Genomic DNA, 22,322 nt, shown 5'->3' on the forward strand with positions numbered 1-22,322 from the left:
AATCCTTCCTGACGATTAGACCCCAGAATTCTCTGCAAAACTGAAAACAGCACAAATTCCTGTTTATTTTTTATATAAACCTCCAGAGAAAATGTAAATAGAGTTTAAAAAGACCATTACAATTCTAAGTTTATTCCTTCAATGTCTCAAACTTACTGTTTTCTTTTCAAACAGCATTCAGAAAAGTGATCAGACTATTAGTCTGAACTGGGTTGCGGTCCATGATTCCCTATTAGAGGGTATCGAAGATTATTTTACAATAATCTAAATTTTACCAAGTGCATGCAGATTATTTTTACCATTAAAGACTGAAGGAAAAGTTACTGCTAATGGTATTCAGCTGCATGATTAGCGTGTAGGACCTTCAAGGCATCATATTGGTTTACTGAAATTTCAAGGCTGTGTCTCGTTCAGCAGTCAATTTGTATGAATTATGCAGAAAAGAAACTGCTGAAAGTGCTGACTGGAAAACCGGGGGTGTATTAGGGGCTGCTCACTAGATCCATGCACATTGTGCAGAAAGGATAGACTAATAATAAAAGATAAAAGGAAGGTGGTGGTTTTCCTGCATTTATTGCTATTTGCCTTTACTTAGTCTCAGTCACTCTTCATCATCTTGACAGATTAGGGTTGTAGGTGTGGAATTGGAAAGTTCACAATATAATTTAATATCATGTTTTTTTTTCTTATTGGAACCAATAGCTTAGTGAAAATACAGGTTATTAAGTGACTACAGGCCCTAGTTTCGCAAAGTGTATTACAGTAAACATGCAGTGATTACTAATCCAAATTTACAGTCTCACAGGATAATTCAGATTGTGTTACAGTATTCTAAAGCAACACACACAAAATACTGGAGGAGCTTAGCAGGTCAGGCAGCATCTATAGAAATGAATAAATGAGTCAATGTTTCAGGCTGAGACCCTTCTGCAGGACTGAAAGGTCTTGGCCTGAAACACCAACTGTTTATTCATTTCCATAGATGCTGCCTGACCTGCTGAGTTCCTCCAGATGTTGTGTGTGTTGCTTTGGATTCCAGCATCTGCAAACTTTTTCATGTTCATGTTATTCTACCTCCAAGAGATATGCATGAATCTATCTGGCTATTTTCCTAATTTTGTTAATCGATTTTGAATGATTCAAGTCTGTAGTGGACTAATTCAAAGGAATATTCTGGGTGTTGATGTTGGGCTCACAAGCAATGTTATTTAAAAAATAAGGAATTAATTTATGTATATGTTCAAAACTAAAAGCAATAAAAACAGCAAGGTAACTTATATTTAAATATTGCACACCCTCAGTTATGCAATGGAATTGCAGGTGAAGTTGTAGAAAAAGAGAAGACTAAATGGTGATATTGCGTTTTGCATTATTGTTTCTGCACATTTTGCCTGCGATTGTGCTGAGCAGTCCAACATAAAATGTAGCTAACTTAATTGTAGCACTGCTGCTTAAATTGTTAAGAACTTCACAAAATTATTGGGTAGTAGTTGGGTCTCTTTGGAGACTAATTTTATCTGCATGTTACTCATGATTGTTACTTAAGACATTCAGTGTCAAAAGAACAATCCTACCAACCTTAATACTTCAGTCAGCATGGGAATGGAGCTAATTAATTAAAGTGTGTAGAAAGTTGACAAGAAGCTTTATTTGTTAAAATGCATATTTTGTACCAGCAACAGAAAAATATCAAAACTCAGTTTCCAGCCCAATATTAATAGTGTTGAATTCACTAACATAATGTTCTTTACTCTGTTTCAAGCTTTGGTCACACCAGAATTTGTCACTGGCATCATTCTCTAATGACTGTAATTTAAAAAGAATGCACAGAATATTCAAGTGACGTGAATGTTGATAGTATGACCTAGAATTTCTTGAGTAAGTGAGGAAGGCTGTGGGTTGGCTAGAAACTGTTTGATATAATAGATCATAAATTTATGAATAGATCCTCGCCTTTGAAATGTAAAGTGGGGAAGCTAGGGAATTAGGCAAATTATAACAATTAACAACCACATGGCGCTAAGCTCCATGGAACTCTTGTCACATAATGATTAATAGGCATTAATGGATTTATGTAATGCCAAGCTAGTGTTCTACAAATCTGAATTTCCAATGAACAGGTGCTATTTCTGATTTTGCAGGTTGCTTTTGACACTGAATAACCAATTCTCTGGCATTATGTTAGCTCAATTATGCATGGCAAAATAACAGCATGAGAAAATGTCACTTTGACCTAAATATATTTTCTTTAATATCTTGCCTCCATTTAGAAGCACAGTGTAAACCTTATTACTCTGACTATTCTCCTGCTCGTCTTTTCATCCACAAAATGTGCACAAGTCATTACTTGGATTTGTTCATCACTGTTGTGATTGGGCTGAATGTTATCACCATGGCAATGGAACATTATCAGCAACCAAAGGTAAGAGCTGATTTATTTATCAAATCAGATGTATATCACAGTTCTGAAGCTGATCACATCCAACCACTTAACAACAACTTCTTTCAAAGTAGGAATTGGCAGCAGATGCAACCAGAGTGAGGGGTCTGAAGACTCATGGATGGTTATATGTTTAAAGACATCTGTGATGATCCATCCAAATCTGTCAAATAGGTTTATGGAATGCAACAGTACAATAGAATAGGATTGTGCCAGTGTTAGGATAACTTCTAGCAAGCTGCCCACTGACATAAGGGCAGCATGCTTGCACAGTAGTTAGAATAATCCTATTGCCACACCAGCAACAAGGGTTCAATTACACCACTACCTTTAAGGAGTTTGTACATTCTTCCCAAGAATGTGTGGGTTCCCTCTGGGTGCTCCAGTTTCCTTCCTCATCCCTAAGGTTTATGGGTTAGTAGATGAACTGGTCACATGGATGTACAAACTCATAGGTCCAGAAGAGCCTGTTACCATGCTGCATCTCTGAATAAAATAGAATAGGGAAGTATATTAGTATGTATAGCCAATATGAGACTTTAACATCTACAGAAACATGATGAAAAGTTGAAAGCTCATTAATAGAGAGTCAAAAAAGAGGAGTGCTTTTTTTTTTGTTGAACATCTACACTGGCATCTATCTTGTTAACTAGTTAACATAAGTACAGTTCTCAGCCATTGACATGGGAATCTACGCACTTTCTATATGAATATTCTTTAGTAATCTGCTGAAGAAGTAAGACTATGAAGGAGTACCACCTCACAGAAAGAGCACTATGAAAACACCATGAATTTTGAAGAAGAGTCTCAGCCTGAAATGCCGACTTCCTATTCATCTCCATAGACGCTGCATGGCCTGCTGAGTTACTCCAGCATTTTGTGTGTGATGCTCTGGATTTTCGGCATCTGCAGACTTTCTTGTGGTTATGATTGGCTATTTTTCCACTTCCCCACCAACATGATATGGACTGCTTGAACGTTAGGTCCTGTTTTCTGAATTAATGTTTTTCACCCAATGCAGTATTACAGAATGGAAAAAAATTCCCCTGATAATTGTCAATGACAATTGCAATGTCTTGTAACATCTCCTTCGTTGTAACTCCAGCATTCCTCCATGTTATTTACAAGGTGGTGAAAGAAAGGTTATAGGGGAAGCAAAATGGATGAAAATATATTTATAGTTCAAGAGTTGACACCACTGGGCACAATAGCAAAATTAAAAATCTCTCTCCGCATTGGAAAACTAGGGAATTACTCGTGGTATTAGTGTATGGATGGATGCTGAACCAGTTCCTAAAGCATTCCTCACTAGATGTTTTAGTGGAGATGTCAACCTACATATTTTACCCTATTGGAGAAGAGAGAGAAATATGTTAACTCTTTTTCTACTCATCCCGAGGCTCAGACATGTGGATTGTGCTTATTTGTATTCAGGTGAATCTTATTTACTGTGATATGACTCATGATGTTGCATTGCAATTAAAGCAATGGAGATCCATCAAAAAGACTATCTGGAGCCATCCTAATGATAAAAGAGTGAGAGGAGAATTCAGGAAGAGGTACATGATTCTGATTGTGCCGTGAAGATCCCCCCTGCCAAGAGTGTCAAGAACCAGCAGACATAGTCTCAGGATAAAGGATGAGCCACTTCAGAGAAAGTTCTGAACGCCAAAGCTTGCAAATCTTTGAATTTGCTACACCGCAGGGTGCTGGATGCTGAAACACTGGATATGTTCAATGTTGAGGTAGATTATTTGTGCAATGGGGAATAAAGAGCTCTAGAGGTTAAGCTGAAAAGAGACCAAAGAGCAGAATTATATAGAATGGGTAGCATTATTGGGAGTCACATGACTCACTCCCACTCCTGTCTATTTATTTATTTATTTATTGAGCTACAGCGTGGACTAGGCCCTTCGAGCCGTGCCACCACCAATCCCCTGATTTTAATTCTAGCCTAATCACATGACAATTTACAATGACCAATTAACCCACCAACAGGTAAGTCTTTGGACTGTGGGAGGAAACTGAAGCACCCAGAAGAACCCCATGCAGACACGGGGAGAACATACAAACTCCTCTCGTACGGTGGTAGGAATTGAACCCAGATCACCCATACTGTAAAGTGTTGTGCTAACTACTATACTACTGTGAATACCTTACCCAAGGGCCTGAAGGTCTGCATCCCAGGGTACTTAAGGAGGTGCTCTAGAAATCGTGGACGCATTGGTAATCATTTTCCAATGTTCTAGAGATTCAGGTTCAGTTCCTGCGGATTGGAGGGTAGCTAACGTTATCCCACTTTTTAAGAAACGAGGGAGAGAGAAAACAGGCAATTATAGACCAGTTAGCCTGACATCAGTGGTGGGGAAGATGCTGGAATCAATTATAAATAGCAGTTGCAGGATAGGTCCGAGTCAGCATGGATTTACGAAGGGGAAATCATGCTTGACTAATCTTCTGGAATTTTTTGAGAGTGTAACTATGAAAATGACCATGGGAAAGCCAGTGGATGTAGTGTACCTGGACTTTCAGAAAGCCTTTGATAAGGTCCCACATAGGAGGTTAGTGTGCAAAATTAGAGCAAATGGTATTGGGGGTAGGGTACTGACATGGATAGAAAATTGGTTTGCAGACAGGAAAGAAAGAGTAGGGATTAATGGATTCTTTTCAGAATGGCAGGCAGTGACTAGTGGGGTACCACAAGGCTCGGTGCTGGGACTGCAGCTATTTACAATATATATTAATAATTTAGATGAAGGGATTAAAAGCATTAGCAAATTTGCAGATGACACAAAGCTGTGTAGCAGTGTGAAATGTGAGGAGGATGTTATGAGAATGCAGGGTGACTTGGACAGGTTGGGTGAGTGGGCAGATGCATGGCAGATGCAGTTTAATGTGGATAAATGTGAGGTTATCCACTTTGGTGGCAAGAACAGGAAGGCGGGTTACTATCTGAATGGTGTCAAGTTAGGAAAAGGGGAAGTACAACGAGATCTAGGTGTCCTTGTTCATCAGTCACGGAAAGTAAGCATGCAGGCACAGCAGGCAGTGAAGAAAGATAATGGCATGCTAGCCTTCATAACAAGGGGAATTGAGTATAGGAGCAAAGAGGTCCTTCTGCAGTTGTACAGGGCCCTGGTGAGACCACACCTGGAATATTGTGTACAGTTTTGGTCTCTAAATTTGAGGAAGGACATTCTAGCTATTGAGGGAGTGCAGCGTAGGTTCATGAAGTTAATTCCTGGGATGGTGGGACTGTCATATGTTGAAAGATTGGAGCGACTGGGGTTGTATACACTGGAATTTAGAAGGATGAGAGGGGATCTGATTGAAACATATAAGATTATTAAGGGATTGGACATGCTAGAGGCAGGAAACATGTTCCTGATGTTGGGGGAGTCCAGATCCAGAGGCCACAGTTTAAGAATAAGGGGTAGACAATTTAGAACGGAGTTGAGGAAAAACTTTTTCACACAGAGGGTTCTGGTTCTGTGGAATGCTCTGCCTGAGAAGGCAGTGAAGGCAAATTCTATGGATTCTTTCAAAAAAGAGTTAGATAGAGCTCTTAAAGATAGCAGAGTGAAGGGATATGGGGATAAGGCAGGAACTGGATACTGATTGTGGATGATCAGCCATGATCACAGTGAATGGTGGTGCTGGATGGAAGGGCTGAATGGCCTACTCCTGCACCTATTGTCTATTGTCTATTGTGAATATTTAATAGTCCCACATCATTTGAATCAATTCTGCCTTTCTTTTCTTACCACTGAAGTTGATTACCTCAAACTTCTGTACACTATACTGCTGCTGCCATATTCTTCCTCTCATTAAACCTGTTTCTATCGATTTGCAGACTCTCTGTGTCCTCACAACTTACCCACCTGTATCTTCACTAATGTTGATATATTATACTCAGTCCTTTCGTCTAAGTCATTGATGTTAGCTGTTAACAGCTAAGATCACTGTAGAGATCCCCAAGGCAACCCACTAGTCGCTGTTTATTGATCTGAAAATAACCCATTTTTTCCTGCCATTGTCTTCCCAGTTACCAAATTCTCTATCTACGGTATGTTAATATATCACCTTCAGATCTGTAAGCAATGATTTCTTGTGGGGTAACTTAATAACATCTTGTTAACACTCTTCAGGAAATCCAAATGCGATATATTCATTGCTTACATTCTATTCACCCAGTAAGTTACAATCTTATAAAATAACCAATATATTTGTCAAATACAATTGCCCTTTCATAAAATCTCATTGCCCCTGCTTAATCTTGTCATGATTTTCTTAGTGTCTTTAATTTTTCTTAACATTTTCTTTCTTTCTTTTTCCAGTATTTTTATTAAATTTCATATACACAAATACAGAATTCATAAGGATACTTATTATAAGTCAAAATAAGGGAGCACAAAATGCACTATGTATAAATAAACTGTTACAATCATGGTATGCCATATTCATGATCAATCAAATAAAATAAATTGAATTATGAAATACAATAATATGGTTAATTATACTATAAAAATATCTACACCCACTACCAAGACAAAGCCGGTTGGTAAAAAAAACAAAAGAAAAAAAAGAGTACTTTACCATATAGTGTTTTATAATAATAGCCCAGATCTATATTTTAATAACAGTAACATTTCAAAGATTTTCAAAATAGTTCAGAAAGGGTCCCCATAGCATTTGAAAACCTTGATTAGAATCAGAAATTGAACAACGAATCTTCTCTAAATTTAAACATGACATAACATCGCATAACCATTGAGCATGTGTGTGTGGTGGGGGGGTGGGGGGGAGAGAGTAACCTCCTTCCGTTTAAGCACGATCACCCTCCTAGCCATAAGAGAAATAAAAGCCAGTACCCGCAAATGAGAAGGCTCCAAAATTATAGCTCTTTCGTCAACAATACCAAATAAGGCTGTCAAAGGATTGGGCTTAAAATTAACTTTAAAATGTACAGTAAAAGTTTGGAATACTTCTTTCCAATATTTTTCAAGGCTCGAACATGACCAAAACATATGAATTAATGAAGCCTCTCCCTTATTACATCTGTCACAATAAGGAGATATGACAATAAACCAGGACTGAGTGTCCTAAATTTCTAAATGACAATAAACGGGGACTGAGTGTCCTCATAATCTAGTCTAATCTAATATATCTGCAAATAAATGAGAGAGCTTCTCTTTAGACATATGAGCCCTAGGTACCACTTTAAATTGTAGGAGGGAATGACGAGCATATAATGATGAAGAATTAACCATCTTGAAAATAGCCCTCCAGGTCTCATCAGATAATGAGGTCTGTAAATCCTTTTCTCAATCTTTTATAATTTTGTCTAAAGGAGCCACTTTCAGTCCTGACAACAGACCATAAATATAAGATATTGAGCCAATATCAAAAGATTTCAAGTTAAAAATTACATCTATTATGTTCTTATCTGAGCTGGCAGGAAATATATGTAGTTTAGATCTTAAAAAATCTCTAATCTGTAGATTTCAAAAAAAGTGGGTATTTGATAGATTATATTTCACTGAGAGCTGCTCAAAAGAAGAAACATTCTCTCCAACAAACAGATCCTGAAATCGTTTAACGCCTAATCTATCCCATTCTCTAAAAAACAGATCGGTTGTAGATGCTTTTAAAAAATTTAGAAAAAAATAGGACTAGAAAGGGAAAATCTCAATAAACCGAAATGTTTTCTAAACTGTAGCCAGATCCTCAAAGTGTGTTTAAGCACCAAAATGTCAGTTAATTTATTTAAAGATAAGGGAAGAGAGGATCCAAGAAGAGAAATAATAGAAAATTTCGTCACAGAGTTGGCTTCCAAAAAGACCCATATTGGACAATCCTCACGATTAATATAATATAACCAGAACGTAAGATTTTGTATGTTAATTACCCAAAAATATAACCTAAAATTGGGTAGAGCAGGACCTCCATTCTTTTAAATTTTTTGAAGGTGGGCTTTATTTAATCAGGGTTTTCTGTTCTTCCATATATAGGAAGAAAGAATCGAATCTAAAGAATCAAAAAAGACTTAGGAATAAAAACAGGTACCGCTTGAAAAAGGTATATAAATTTTGGTAAAATATTCATTTTAATAGAATTAATTCGACCAATCAATGATAAAGAGAGAGGCGACCAATTAGAAAGTGTCTTTTTCACATAACTCATTAAGGTTGGACATTTTCTTTGAATAGATCTTTATAATTCTTAGTGATTGTTACACCCAAATAGGTAAATTGTTTTCTTACAATTTTAAAAGGAAGGTTAATATCAGTTGGTATCAAACTATTTAAAGGAAACAATTCACTCTTATGTAAATTCAATTTATATCCTGAAAACTGACTAAAATTAGTAAAAGAAACATAGAGAGTAAAGAAGTTGTAACACTAGATACAAAAAGCAGTAGGTCATCAGCATAAAGCGAGGCTTTATGAATAGTACCTTTCCTTAAGATACCGGTGATATCTTTAGACTCTCAAAAGGCAATTGCTAAAGGTTCTAATATCAAATCGAAAAGCAATGGGCTCAAAGGACATCCTTGTCTGGTTCCACGTTGGAGTTTAATTGGTTTAGAATTCTGAAAGTTAATAAGGACCCGAGTGCAAGGAGATCAGTAAAGTAATTTAATCCAATGAATAAAATTGGGCCCAAAATTAAATTTTTCTAATGTTTTAAATAGGCAATTCCATTCAACTCGGTCAAAAGCCTTTTCTGCATGCAGAAAAATCACACATTCCAATATTTCCTTGGATGGAGAATGCATAACATTTAACAATCACTGTATATTAAAATAGGAATATCGATTTTTAATAAATCCTGTCTGATCATCAGATATTATAGAAGGTATAATATTTTTGCATCTATGGGCCAAGATTTTAGATAGGATCTTAGCGTCAACTCTGAGTAAACAGATTGGTCTATATGAAGAGAATCAGTGGGATTCTTATTCTTTTTAAGAATAAGCGAAATGGAAGCTTCATAAAAAGACTGTGGCAACCTACCCTTGAAGGAATCAGTAAGGGCGGAACATAAATAAGGTATAAGCAATGAAGAAAAAGCCTTATAAAATTCTCCGGAGAATCCATTAGGTCCTGGAGATTTCCCAGAATGCAATGAGCATATAACCTCAGTGATTTCCTCCTCAGAAATAGTTTGGTCCAACTGCTTTCGTTTATAGAACATAGAATAGTACAGCACAGTACAGGCCCTTCGGCCCACAATGTTATGCCAACCCTCAAACCCTGCCTCCCATATAACCCCCCCACCTTAAATTCCTCCATATACCTGTCTAGTAGTCTCTTAAATTTCACTAGTGTATCTGCCTCCACCACTAACTCAGGCAGTGCATTCCACACACCAACCACTCTCTGAGTAAAAAAACTTTCCTCTAATATCCCCACTGAACTTCCCACCCCTTACCTTAAAGCCATATCCTCTTGTATTGAGCAGTGGTGCCCTGGGGAAGAGCCGCTGGCTATCCACTCTATCTATTCCTCTTAATATCTTGTATACCTCTATCATGTATTCTCTCATCTTCCTTCTCTCCAAAGAGTAAATCCCTAGCTCCCTTAATCTCTGATCATAATGCATACTCTCTAAACCAGGCAGCATCCTGGTAAATCTCCTCCGCACCTTTTCCAATGCTTCCACATCCTTCCTATAGTGAGGTGACCAGAAATGGACACAGTACTCCAAGTGTAGCCTAACCAGAGTTTTATAGAGCTGCATCATTACCTCGCAACTCTTAAACTCTATCCCTTGACTTATGAAAGCTAACACCCCATAAGCTTTCTTAACTACCCTATCAACCGAAAGTACAGGAATGTTTAATTGGTCTAAAAAATTGTTCATTGCAGTATTATCTTTAACAAAATCAGAACTATACAGTTTAGAATAAAATCATCTAAAAGTGTCATTTATTTCAAAATGGTCAGTTGTCACATCACCATTGGTTTTGCGAATTTCTTTAATTTGCCGTTTAGCTATAAAGGTCTTCAATTGATTAGCTAATAGTTTACCAGTTTTTTCTCTATGTATATAGAATTGGCTTCTATCTTTTAAAAATTGGCTTTCAATTGGATACGTTATAAGAAGATCATACTTAGTTTTAATTTCAATACGTCTTTTGTATAGTTCAGGGTCTGGTGCCGAAGCGTATTTCTGGTCTAATTGTTTTAATTGATTAACTAAATCAGTTTTCCCTTTATTTGCTTTTTTCTTAATATACGCAGTATAGGAGATAATTTGTCCTCTAATATATGCCTTAAAAGTGTCCAAATGATAAGACTAGAAGTCTCTTCCAACGCATTTTCTTCAAAAAAAATGAGTAATTTGATTCTCCAGAAATCTTAGAAAGTCCTTATCAGATAACAAAGTTAAATTAAAATGCCAGGATCTGTTCATATGAGTGAAACCAGGAAGACTTAAAGATAGAAATACAGAAGAATGGTCAGATACAGTTATTTCTTTATAGTCAATGGATCGAATTAATGGAATCATTTGACTATCAATAAAAAAATAATCAATCCTGGTATAGGAATGATGGACATGAGAGAAGAATGAATATTCCCTTTTTGCTGGGTGAAAAAAACGCCAGACATCAACAATATCACATTTCATTAGAAAGGATTGAATAAATAAAGCTGATTTATTAGGTGTGGCTGATTTAAGAGAAGAATGATCTAATACTGGGTCTAGACAACAATTAAAATCCCCTCCCATCACCAAAGAATAAAGACTCAAATCTAGCAGGAATAAAAAGAAACACTCAAAAAATCCTGGGTCAACCACATTAGCAAATACAATTAATTTATTATCTAGTTTCCCTAACACTATGACAAATCACCCATTAGGGTCAGAGACAACTTTACGTTGCACAAAATAAATTGTATTGTCTATAAAAATCGTGACCCCTCGAGATTTTTCTCTGAATGAAGAATGAAATTGTAGACTCCTCCACCGATTAAAAAGGCATGCGTTGTCACATCTATGTACATGCATTTCTTGTAGAAAAATAATGGGGGCCTTTAACTTTTTAATATAAGCAAAAGTCTTATTCCATTTCACAGGATGATTTAACCCTTTCACATTAAAACTAAGTAAATTAATATTTTGATCCATTTTAAATACTAATTAACAGAAGAGTTAAAAGATCTGACCATAAAATATTAGAACCAGAGAACGAACCATAAAATAAGGTACTCAAACAGAAAATTTGGATGGCAGCCCAACCCAGCTTCCAGAGAAAAAAGAAAAAAGAGACCCTATCCCCTCCCCATCTCAAAGCCAAAAAGCCGGCCAAAGGACAGTCGTCATGCTAAACCCCCAAAGGCAAACCTCCCAAAGAAATTCTGCTGGCAAAACTCCAATCATTCAAGGTTATTATGTTCCTACCAAGACAAAACAGACAAAAAAAACTTAGATCAGAAATCCAAAACATAAGAGGATCCATTTTAACAATTTCAAAAAACATACATATAGAAAAACCTCAAAAAAAAGTAGTAAAAGTATCAAAGAAAATATCAAAAAATAAGATATATAAATGGTCAAAATGTAAGTTTATTAAAACCTTATTCTTTCCAACATTAAAAAGATAATTGCTCTTGTAAGAGATATAATGTAATTAATCTTCTGCTTTCAAAAACTTCTGCGTATGTTCAACCGATCCTAGCCATTTCTGCACACCATTTTTCAGAACGATTCTAAGACATGTGGGGGAGCGAAGGGAGGGCTTAAACCCTTTGTTATAAAGCAGCGACATGACCTCTTTATACTTAGCACGTTCAGCCATAACGTCCGATGTACAATCTTCCATGAATCAGATCATCTTCCCGTTGTAATCGATCATTCCTACTCGACGGGTATGATGGATTAAAAGCTCCTTAGTATGAAATTCATGAAAACATAAAATAACCGACCTAGGTCACTCTCCCGACTTTGGTTTGTGGGACAGCGACTGGTGGGCGCAGTCCAACTTAGGCACAGATGGCAATAAATCAGGGAATAGCTGCTTCAGAAAGCTTGCAAAGAACTTCATGGGGTGGGCATCTTCAGCTGATTCTTCAAGACCCAGAATACGTAGATTGTTCCTTCTGCTTCTGCTTTCCAGGTTGGCAATCTTCTTTGTTAATTTTTCATTAGATAATGGTAATTTTTTGCAGAGATTACTCATGTCTTCTAAGTCCACTTCCAGTATCGACAAAGTTTCTTTATTCTCCTTAATTCGCTTTTCATATTCGATTAGAGTTTGTTGAATAGTGTCCAACTTGACATTAAGATGTTGAAATTCCTCGGAGAGTTCTGTTCTTCGCTTTTTAAGGAAATCTCCAATTGATTCCAAAGTGGTTGGAGAAATCTTCTTTTTCTTTTGCAGAGGCTTTAGTCTTTTTCATAGACATAACAGAGCAATCTTGAGATTTATAGTAAGGTTTCAAAAAACTGGTAGGAAACAAAAAGATAGATAAGATAGGAGCAAGTTCAGAAAGATGTTACTCCATCGGCTGCCAGCAGGGCCCTCAACATTTTCTTGATGTTAAGCTAATTGCTCTTTCTCACCTTCTTTCTCAAATTGCAATCTAGATTTAGGGTTTTCCAATCTACTGTGGTCTTTCCTGGATTTAACATATTTTGGAAGTCTACAACTAATTTATCCACTGACCCTGTAGCCTTTGTTTTACTAAGACTCAGGATAACAAGTCCAGGTGATTTTCCCGGTTTTAGTCCATTCAGTTTAACACGTAGCACTATGGAACATCATGATTATTAATATATATCTCATTAATGAGTATAATATATTGATTAATGGACATCCATTAGTCTCATGAGACCATGGATTTGCACCTTGGAAGATGTCCAGGGCACAGGCCTGGGCAAGGTTGTATGGAAGACCAGCAGTTACCCGTGCTGCAAGTCTCCCCTCTCCACACCACCGACGTTGTCCAAGGGAAGGGCATTAGGAACCATGCAGCTTGGTGCCGGTGTCGTCGCAGAGCAACATGTGGTTAAGTGCCTTGCTCTAGGACTCACATGCTGCCTCAGCCAAGGCTCGAACTAGCGACCTTCAAATCACTAGACGAACGCCTTAACCACTTGGCCACACACCAACACTAATATATATTATTATTAACACTAATATATTGATTACATTACTTCATTTGTGCATTCCTGAACAGGAAATTTCAGGATCTACATCTACATCTGCGCCAAGTGCATCAAGATGCAGCTCCTAAGGGACTGCGTTACGGAACTGGAGCTGCAGCTCGATGACCTTCCTCTGGTCAGGGAGAGTGAGGAGTTGATAGAGAGGAGTTACAGGCAGGTGGTCACACCAGGGCCATGGGAGGCAGACAAGTGGGTCACAGTTAGGAGGGGGAAGGGGAAGAGTCAGGTAATAGAGAGTACCCCGGTGGCTATGCCCCTTAACAATAGGTACTCCTGTTTGAGTACTGGTGGGGGGGACAGCTTACCTGGGGGAAGCGACAGTGGCCGTGCCTCCGGCACAGAGTCCGGCCCTGTAGCTCAGAAGGGTTGGGAAAGGAAGAGGAGGGCAGTTGTGATAGGGGACTCGATAGTAAGGGGGTCAGTTAGGCGATTCTGTGGACGCAGTCCAGAGACCCCAGATGGTAGTTTGCCTCCCTGGTGCCAGGGTCCGGGATATTTATGATCGTGTTCAAGATATCCTGAAGTGGGAGGGTGAGGAGCCAGAGGTCGTGGTACATATAGGTACCAATGACATAGGTAGGAAAAGGGAAGAGGTCCTGAAAGGAGAATAAGGGAGTTGAGAAAAAGGACCGCAAAGGTAGTAATCTCGGGATAACTGCCTATGCCACGCGACAGTGAGAGTAGGAATGCGATGAGGTAGAGGATAAATGCGTGGCTGAGGGATTGGAGCAGGAGGCAGGGATTCAAGTTTTTGGATCATTGGGACCTCTTTTGGCGCAGGCATGACCTGTACAAAAAGGACGGGTTACACATGAACTTTAGGGGGACCAATATCCTGGCAGGGAGATTAGCGAGGGCTACTGAGGTGACTTTAAACTAGAATGGTTGGGGGGTGGGAATCAAATTAAAGAGGCTAGGCGAGAGGAGGTTAGTTCACAACAGGGGAATGGGAACCAGTGCAGAGAGACAGAGGAGTGTAAAGTGAGGGTAGAAGCAAAAAGTAGTAAGGAGAAAAGTAAAAGTGGCAGGCCGACAAATCCAGGGCAAGCATCAAAAAGGGCCACTTTTCAACATAATTGTATAAGGGCTAAGAGAGTTGTAAAAGAGCGCCTGAAGGCTTTGTGTGTCAATGCAAGGAGCATTTGTAACAAGGTGGATGAATTGAAAGTGCAGATTGTTATTAATGATTATGATATAGTTGGGATCACAGAGACATGGCTCCAGGGTGACCAGGGATGGGAGCTCAACGTTCAGGGATATTCAATATTCAAGAGGGATAGACATGAAAGAAAAGGAGGTGGGGTGGCGTTGCTGGTTAAAGATGAGATTAACGCAATAGAAAAGAAGGACATAAGCCGGGAAGATGTGGAATCGATATGGGTAGAGCTGCATAACACTAAGGGGCAGAAAACGCTGGTGGGAGTTGTGTACAGGCCACCTAACAGTAATAGTGAAGTCGGAGATGGTATTAAACAGGAAATTAGAAATGTGTGCAATAAACGAACAGCAGTTATAATGGGTGACTTCAATCTACATGTAGATTAGGTGAACCAAATTGGTAAAGGTGCTGAGGAAGAGGATTTCTTGGAATGTATGCAGGGTGGTTTTTTGAACCAACATGTCGGGGAACCAACTAGAGAGCAGGCTATTCTGGACTGGGTTTTGAGCAATGAGGAAGGGTTAATTAGCAATCTTGTCGTGAGAGGCCCCTTGGGTAAGAGTGACTATAATATGGTGGAATTCTTCATTAAGATGGAGAGTGACATAGTTAATTCAGAAACAAAGGTTCTGAACTTAAAAAGGGGTAACTTTGAAGGTATGAGACGTGAATTAGCTAAGATAGACTGGCAAATGACACTTAAAGGATTGACGGTGGATATGCAATGGCAAGCATTTAAAGATTGCATGGATGAACTACAACAATAGTTCATCCCAGTTTGGCAAAAGAATAAATCAAGGAAGGTAGTGCACCCGTGGCTGACAAGAGAAATTAGGGATAGTATCAATTCCAAAAAAGAAGCATACAAATTAGCCAGAAAAAGTGGCTCACCTGAGGACTGGGAGAAATTCAGAGTTCAGCAGAGGAGGACAAGGGGCTTAATTAGGAATGGGAAAAAAGATTATCAGAGAAAACTGGCAGGGAACATAAAAACTGACTTAAAAGCTTTTATAGATATGTAAAAAGGAAAAGACTGGTAAAGACAAATGTAGGTCCCCTACAGACAGAAACAGGTGAATTGATTATGGGGAGCAAGGACATGGCAGACCAATTGAATAATTACTTTGGTTCTGTCTTCACTAAGAAGGACATAAATAATCTTCCAGAAATAGTAGGGGACAGAGGGTCCAGTGAGATGGAGGAACTGAGGGAAATACATGTTAGTAGGGAAGTGGTGTTAGGTAAATTGAAGGGATTGAAGGCAGATAAATCCCCAGGGCCAGATGGTCGGCATCCCAGAGTGCTTAAGGAAGTAGCCCAAGAAATAGTGGATGTATTAGTGATAATTTTTCTAAACTCATTAGAATCTGGACTAGTTCCTGAGGATTGGAGGGTGGCTAATGTAACCCCACTTTTTAAAAAAGGAGGCAGAGAGAAACCGGGGAATTATAGTCCGGTTAGCCTAACATCAGTGGTGGGGAAACTGCTGGAGTCAGTTATCAAAGATGTGATAACAGCACATTTGGAAAGCGGTGAAATTATCGGACAAAGTCAGCATGGATTTGTGAAAGGAAAATCATGTCTGACGAATCTCATAGAATTTTTTGAGGATGTAACTAGTAGAGTGGATAGGGGAGAACCAGTGGATGTGGTATATTTGGATTTTCAAAAGGCTTTTGACAAGGTCCCACACAAGAGATTAGTGTGCAAACTTAAAGCACACGGTATTGGGGGTAAGGTATTGATGTGGATAGAGAATTGGTTGGCAGACAGGAAGCAAAGAGTGGGAATAAACGGTACATTTTCAGAATGGCAGGCAGTGACTAGTGGGGTACCGCAAGGCTCAGTGCTGGGACCCCAGTTGTTTACAATATATATTAATGACTTGGATGAGGGAATTAAATGCAGCATCTCCAAGTTTGCGGATGACACGAAGCTGGGCGGCAGTGTTAGCTGTGAGGAGGATGCTAAGAGGATGCAGGGTGACTTGGATAAGTTAGGTGAGTGGGCAAATTCATGGCAGATGCAATTTAATGTGGATAAATGTGAAGTTATCCACTTTGGTGGCAAAAATAGGAAAACAGATTATTATCTGAATGGTGGCCGATTAGGAAATGGGGAGGTGCAACGAGACCTGGGTGTCATTATAGACCAGTCATTGAAAGTGGGCATGCAGGTACAGCAGGCGGTGAAAAAGGCGAATGGTATGCTGGCATTTATAGTGAGAGGATTCGAGTACAGAAGCAGGGAGGTACTACTGCAGTTGTACAAGGCCTTGGTGAGACCGCACCTGGAGTATTGTGTGCAGTTTTGGTCCCCTAATCTGAGGAAAGACATCCTTGCCATAGAGGGAGTACAAAGAAGGTTCACCAGATTGATTCCTGGGATGGCAGGACTTTCATATGAAGAAAGACTGGATGAAATAGGCTTGTACTCGTTGGAATTTAGAAGATTGAGGGGGGATCTGATTGAAACGTATAAAATCCTAAAGGGATTGGACAGGCTCGATGCAGGAAGATTGTTCCCGATGTTGGGGAAGTCCAGAACGAGGGGTCACAGTTTGAGGATGAAGGGGAAGCCTTTTAGGACTGAGATTAGGAAAAACTTCTTCACACAGAGAGTGGTGAATCTGTGGAATTCTCTGCCACAGGAAACAGTTGAGGCCAGTTCATTGGCTATATTTAAGAGGGAGTTAGATATGGCCCTTGTGGTTACGGGGATCAGGGGGTATGGAGGGAAGGCTGGTGCAGGGTTCTGAGTTGGATGATCAGCCATGATCATAATAAATGGCGGTGCAGGCTCGAAGGGCCGAATGGCCTACTCCTGCACCTATTTTCTATGTTTCTATGATCAAACAAATTTATTAAAAAAAAAACAGATTTCAAAAGGAAATACAAGTACGCCTCAGATTATTGCAGGGTTTTGTTCCTAAGAGCAGTCTTAATCTAAGCAGTTCACAAGGCAGAAATGGCTGTGAACAAATTTCCCACATGACAGAAAATGTCTGTAATTCCACAGGAGCCGCAAATCCACTCCACTGGTTTCCCAAATGTTTGTTCGTATGGACATAAGTTGGGTATTTGTACGAGGGGTTATTGGTTAAGATCGTGGCCTAAGGTAGAAGGAGTCAATTTTAGAAAACCTTTAAAAATCTACTGGTTGTTGATGGAGTAACAGCTTTTTGTAGCTGCTCCTATAATACTTACTTTGCTGTTTCTAACCTGTTTTGAAATTTTACTTTTAAATGTAACATTGTTTTATTATGAGGGGTGCCAAAGGTAAAAAGGAAGAGGCCCCCCTTACAACTTTGGAATCTATTATGGAGACGCTTCGGAAACATAAAAAAGAATTTTCTGAGCAGTTCCAGCAGAAGTTCCAGCAACTCAGCGCTGAAAGTAAACAAATTGATGTAAAATTAAACTCTATTCAAAAAGCCTTAGTTGAACATGATAAATGATTACAAGAGAATGAAGATACTCTGGCGATTTTAGATGCGGAAATTGAAGACCTGCAACAGCTTTGTGAAAAACAGTCAAAGTTTAATGAAAAATTAAGACAGAAGATTATCGACTTAGGAAACAGAAGTAGAAGAAATAATCTACGAATTCTGGGTCTTGAAGAGTTAATGGAAGGTAATCACCCTACGGAATTCTTTGCAAACTTTTGGCAAAATTATTTCCTAAAATTTTTAAATCTCCGCCTAAGATTGATCGAGCCCATAGATCGCCTGTGCCCAGACCTGCCATGGGAGAGAGACCCCGATAACCTGTTTACATGATTTTCAAACAAAAGAACTTTTAACCCGTGAATCCCGTCGAAGAGGTATGATTGATTACAACGGTCAGAAGATCTGAATTGTTGTGGATTTTTCACCTGAGGTGATACATGAGCGCTTCAAGTTTTAAAAAGGTTATGTCGGAACTGAATAACAAAGGTTTCAAGCCGTCTCTCCGTTATTCTGCTCGGCTCAGAATTATTTTGAGGAATCGTTCTCAGAAATGGCTCCGATCAACACAAGAAGCTCAAGAATTTTTAGAATCAGGAGACTGGCTGTTTAATATCTTCCTTCATGAATAATTGCTTCTTTTACTTTTGGTATACCTTTGCAGCTAACTCTCTTTTTGAACTCTTTAATGCTTTACTTAGAAAATAAAATTTTAATGAGATAATACCTTGTATGTTAATATGTTTTGAACTTTGATAGGTTATTCTTAATGTTATATGTTTTAATTTTTTTTGAGGTTTTTTTCTTTCAATAAGGTTTAGTTTGCTTGGTCTCATGTTTTGTCTAGGTTGGAATGCAGTTAACCTTGGAAATTTATCTGAAGATAGGCCAGTAGGTCTTTTTCGGAGGGCAATGTCATTAGGTTTAGCTATCGACTGTCTATTGGTCGGCTTTTTGACTTTGGGTGGGGGTGGGTGACTGGATGTTTTCTTTTTTTGTAAGCTGTTTTGGTCTCTTAGCCACACTTGTCGCCTGGTTAACCTATCTCAGAGTTCACTGTTTGGATTTAATATACATTCCAGTGGTTACTATTCTAACCTTTCTTTTAAGTAGTATTAAGAATGGATCATACTATTAATTTACTTAGTTTTAGCATGAAAGGATTAAACCACCCTGTGAAACGGAATAAGATATTTACCTACAATAAAAAATTTAAGGTCCCAATTTTTTTTTAAACAAGAAACTCACATTCGTAAATGTGACAATTTACGCCTCTTTAATCATTGGAAAGGACGACAATTTCATTCCTTTTTTCAGTATGAATCTAGGGGAGTTTTGATTTTTATAGATAATACAGTTTCTTTTGTTCAACATAAAGTAGTGTCTGATACCAATGGGCGTTTTGGGAAAATTAGATAATAAATTAATGGTATTTGCTCATTCATATGCCCCGAATATAGATGATCCAGGGTTTTTTTAGTGTTTATTTTTCCCGCTTTTGCCAGATTTAAGTCTTTACTCACTGGTCTTGGGTGGAGATTTTAACTGCTGGTTAGACCCAGTTTTAGATTGATCATTTTCTAAACCAGCGACACTTAGTAAATCAGCCTTGTTTATTCAATCCTTTCTAATGAAATGTGATATTGTTGATGTCTGGTGTTTCTTACATCCAATAGATAATGAGTACTTGTTTTTTCCCCACGTCCATCATACGTATTCCAGGAATGATTTTTTTTTTATTGATGGCCAAATGATTCCGTTAGTTCAATCCTGTGAATAAAAAGAGTTTGCTGTCTCAGATCATGCTCCTGTGTTTTTATCTTTAAATCTCCCTGGTCTCCCTCAAATAAACAGATTTTGGTGTCTTAATCTATATTTGCTATCAGATAAGGATTTTTAAAAATTTTTGGAGAGACAAATTACTCTTTTTTTTGAAGAGAATACATGGGAAGAGATTTCTAGTCTTATTATATGGGATGCCTTTTCGGCTTATATTAGAGGACAAATTATTTCTTATACTGCAAATGTTAAGAAAAATGCTAATAAAGAGAGAATTGAATTAGCTAATCAGTTGAAGCAATTAGATCAAAATTATGCCTTGGCTCTAGAATCTGCTTTAATATAAAAGGCATGTTGAAATTAAAACTAATTATGATCTTCTTTTAACATATCCAATTGAAACTCAACTCCTAAAAGATAATAGTCAATTTTATATTTGTGGAGACAAAACAGGTAAATTATTGGCTAACCAATTAAAAATCTTTATAGCTAAACAGCAAATTAAAGAAATTTGTAAAGCTAATGGTGATTAGATTAGATTAGATTATGAGAACACTCAGTCCTCTTTTTATTGTCATTTAGAAATGCATACATGCATTAAGAAATGATACAATGTTTCTCGGGAGTGATATCACAGAAAACAGGACAAACCAAAGACTAACACAGATAGAACCACATAATTATAACATATAGTTACAGCAGTGCAAAGCAATACCATAATTTGATGAAGAACAAACCATGGGCATGGTAATTAAAGTCACAAAAGTCCCCGAGTTGATCGACTCCCGAGTCCCTGATAGCAGGTGGCAAAAAGGAGAAACTCCCTGCCATAAACCTCCAGGCACCGTCAACTTGCCGATGCCTTGGAAGCAGCCGACCACAGCCGACACTGAGTCCATCCATCCAAAACCTTTGAGCTTCCAACCAGCCTCTCCGATACAGCCTCCCGAGCGCCTTCGACCTCTCCCCGGCCACTGAAACACACAAAGCCGAGGATTTCGGGGCCTTCTGCTCCACACAGTAGCAGCGGCAGCGAAGCGGGCATTTCAGAAGTTTTCCAGATGTTCCTCCGTGCTCTCACGTCTGTCTCCATCAAATCAGAATTTTGCACGGTCCCCTACTTGACAGATAACAGACATCAGCACCAAAGTGGCCACGCGCGCTGCCGTCGCGCCACCATTTTCTCCTCCCTCCAAATAGGACAACTGATAATTTAGAAATAAGAGATACCTTCAGAGAATTTTATTCTAAACTTTATAGCTCTGATACTGCTAAAGATAATACTGTAATGAATAATTTCTTAGACCAAATAAATATCCCTACACTTTCTGATGATAACTAAAAACAGTTGGATCAACCTATTTCTTATGAGGAAATTGCCAAGGCTGTATGTTCATTGCGCTCGGAGAAGGCTCCGGGTCCTGATGGATTTTCTGGAGAATTTTATAAGGCTTTGTCCTCATTACTTATACCTCACTTATATTCAGTCCTCTTGGACTCCTTTAAGTTGGGTAGGTTGCCACAATCTTTTACAAAGCTTCTATTTCACTTATTCTTAAAAAGAGTAAGAACCCAACTAGATGCTCTTCATATAGACCAATCTCCTTACTTGATGTTGACAATAAAATCCTATCCAGAGTTATGGCTTGTAGGATTGAAAATACTTTACCATCTATCATTTCTGATGATCAGACTGGATTTATTAAAAATCGATATTCCCACTTTAATATTTATCATTTATTAAATGTTATTTATTCTCCTTCTAAAGAGATATCGGAATGTGTGATATCCTTAGATGCTGAGAAAGCTTTTGATCAGGTTGAATGGAATTATTTATTTAAAACCTTAGAAAAATTTAATTTTGGGCCCGATTTGTTTCAATGGATTAAATTACTTTATTTATCTCCCTCTGCTCTGGGTCTTACTAACTCTCAGAATTCCAAACCATTTAAACTTCAACATGGAACTAGACAAGGTTGTTCTTTGAGCGCTTTGCTTTTTGATCTGGACTTAGACCCTAGGCTATTGCATTTCGAGAATCTAATGATATCACTGGTATTTTAAGGCGAGGTACAAAGTGTCACTTTATGCTGATTGCCTATTGCTTTATTTTTCTAATGTTGAGACTTCATTACCTTGTGTACTTTCCTTACTCTCCTGTTTTGGTCAGTTTTAAGGATATAAACTAAATTTTCATAAGAGTGAACCTTTTCCTTTGAATAACTTGGTATCAATTAATACTAACCTTCCTTTTAAAATTGTAAGAAATCAATTTACTTATTTAGGTGTAACGTTTACTAAGAATTATAAATATCTATTTAAAG

The 22,322-nt window shown here is 38.2% G+C and overlaps 1 protein-coding gene across 3 annotated transcripts in view; it reads left to right on the forward strand.

Moving 5' to 3' along the window:
• The window catches only part of cacna1g (calcium channel, voltage-dependent, T type, alpha 1G subunit), a 363,171-nt gene that overhangs the window by 265,071 nt on the left and 75,778 nt on the right, over positions 1–22,322 (forward strand). For all 3 annotated transcript variants that reach the window (XM_063074200.1, XM_063074202.1, XM_063074201.1), the window contains exon 25: positions 2,271–2,422. In XM_063074200.1, coding sequence (XP_062930270.1) covers positions 2,271–2,422 — 152 coding nt within the window. The remainder of the gene's footprint in view (positions 1–2,270; positions 2,423–22,322) is intronic.

This window comes from Mobula hypostoma, chromosome 22, assembly GCF_963921235.1.
Source record: "Mobula hypostoma chromosome 22, sMobHyp1.1, whole genome shotgun sequence".
In the NCBI taxonomy this organism is placed as follows: domain Eukaryota; kingdom Metazoa; phylum Chordata; class Chondrichthyes; order Myliobatiformes; family Myliobatidae; genus Mobula; species Mobula hypostoma.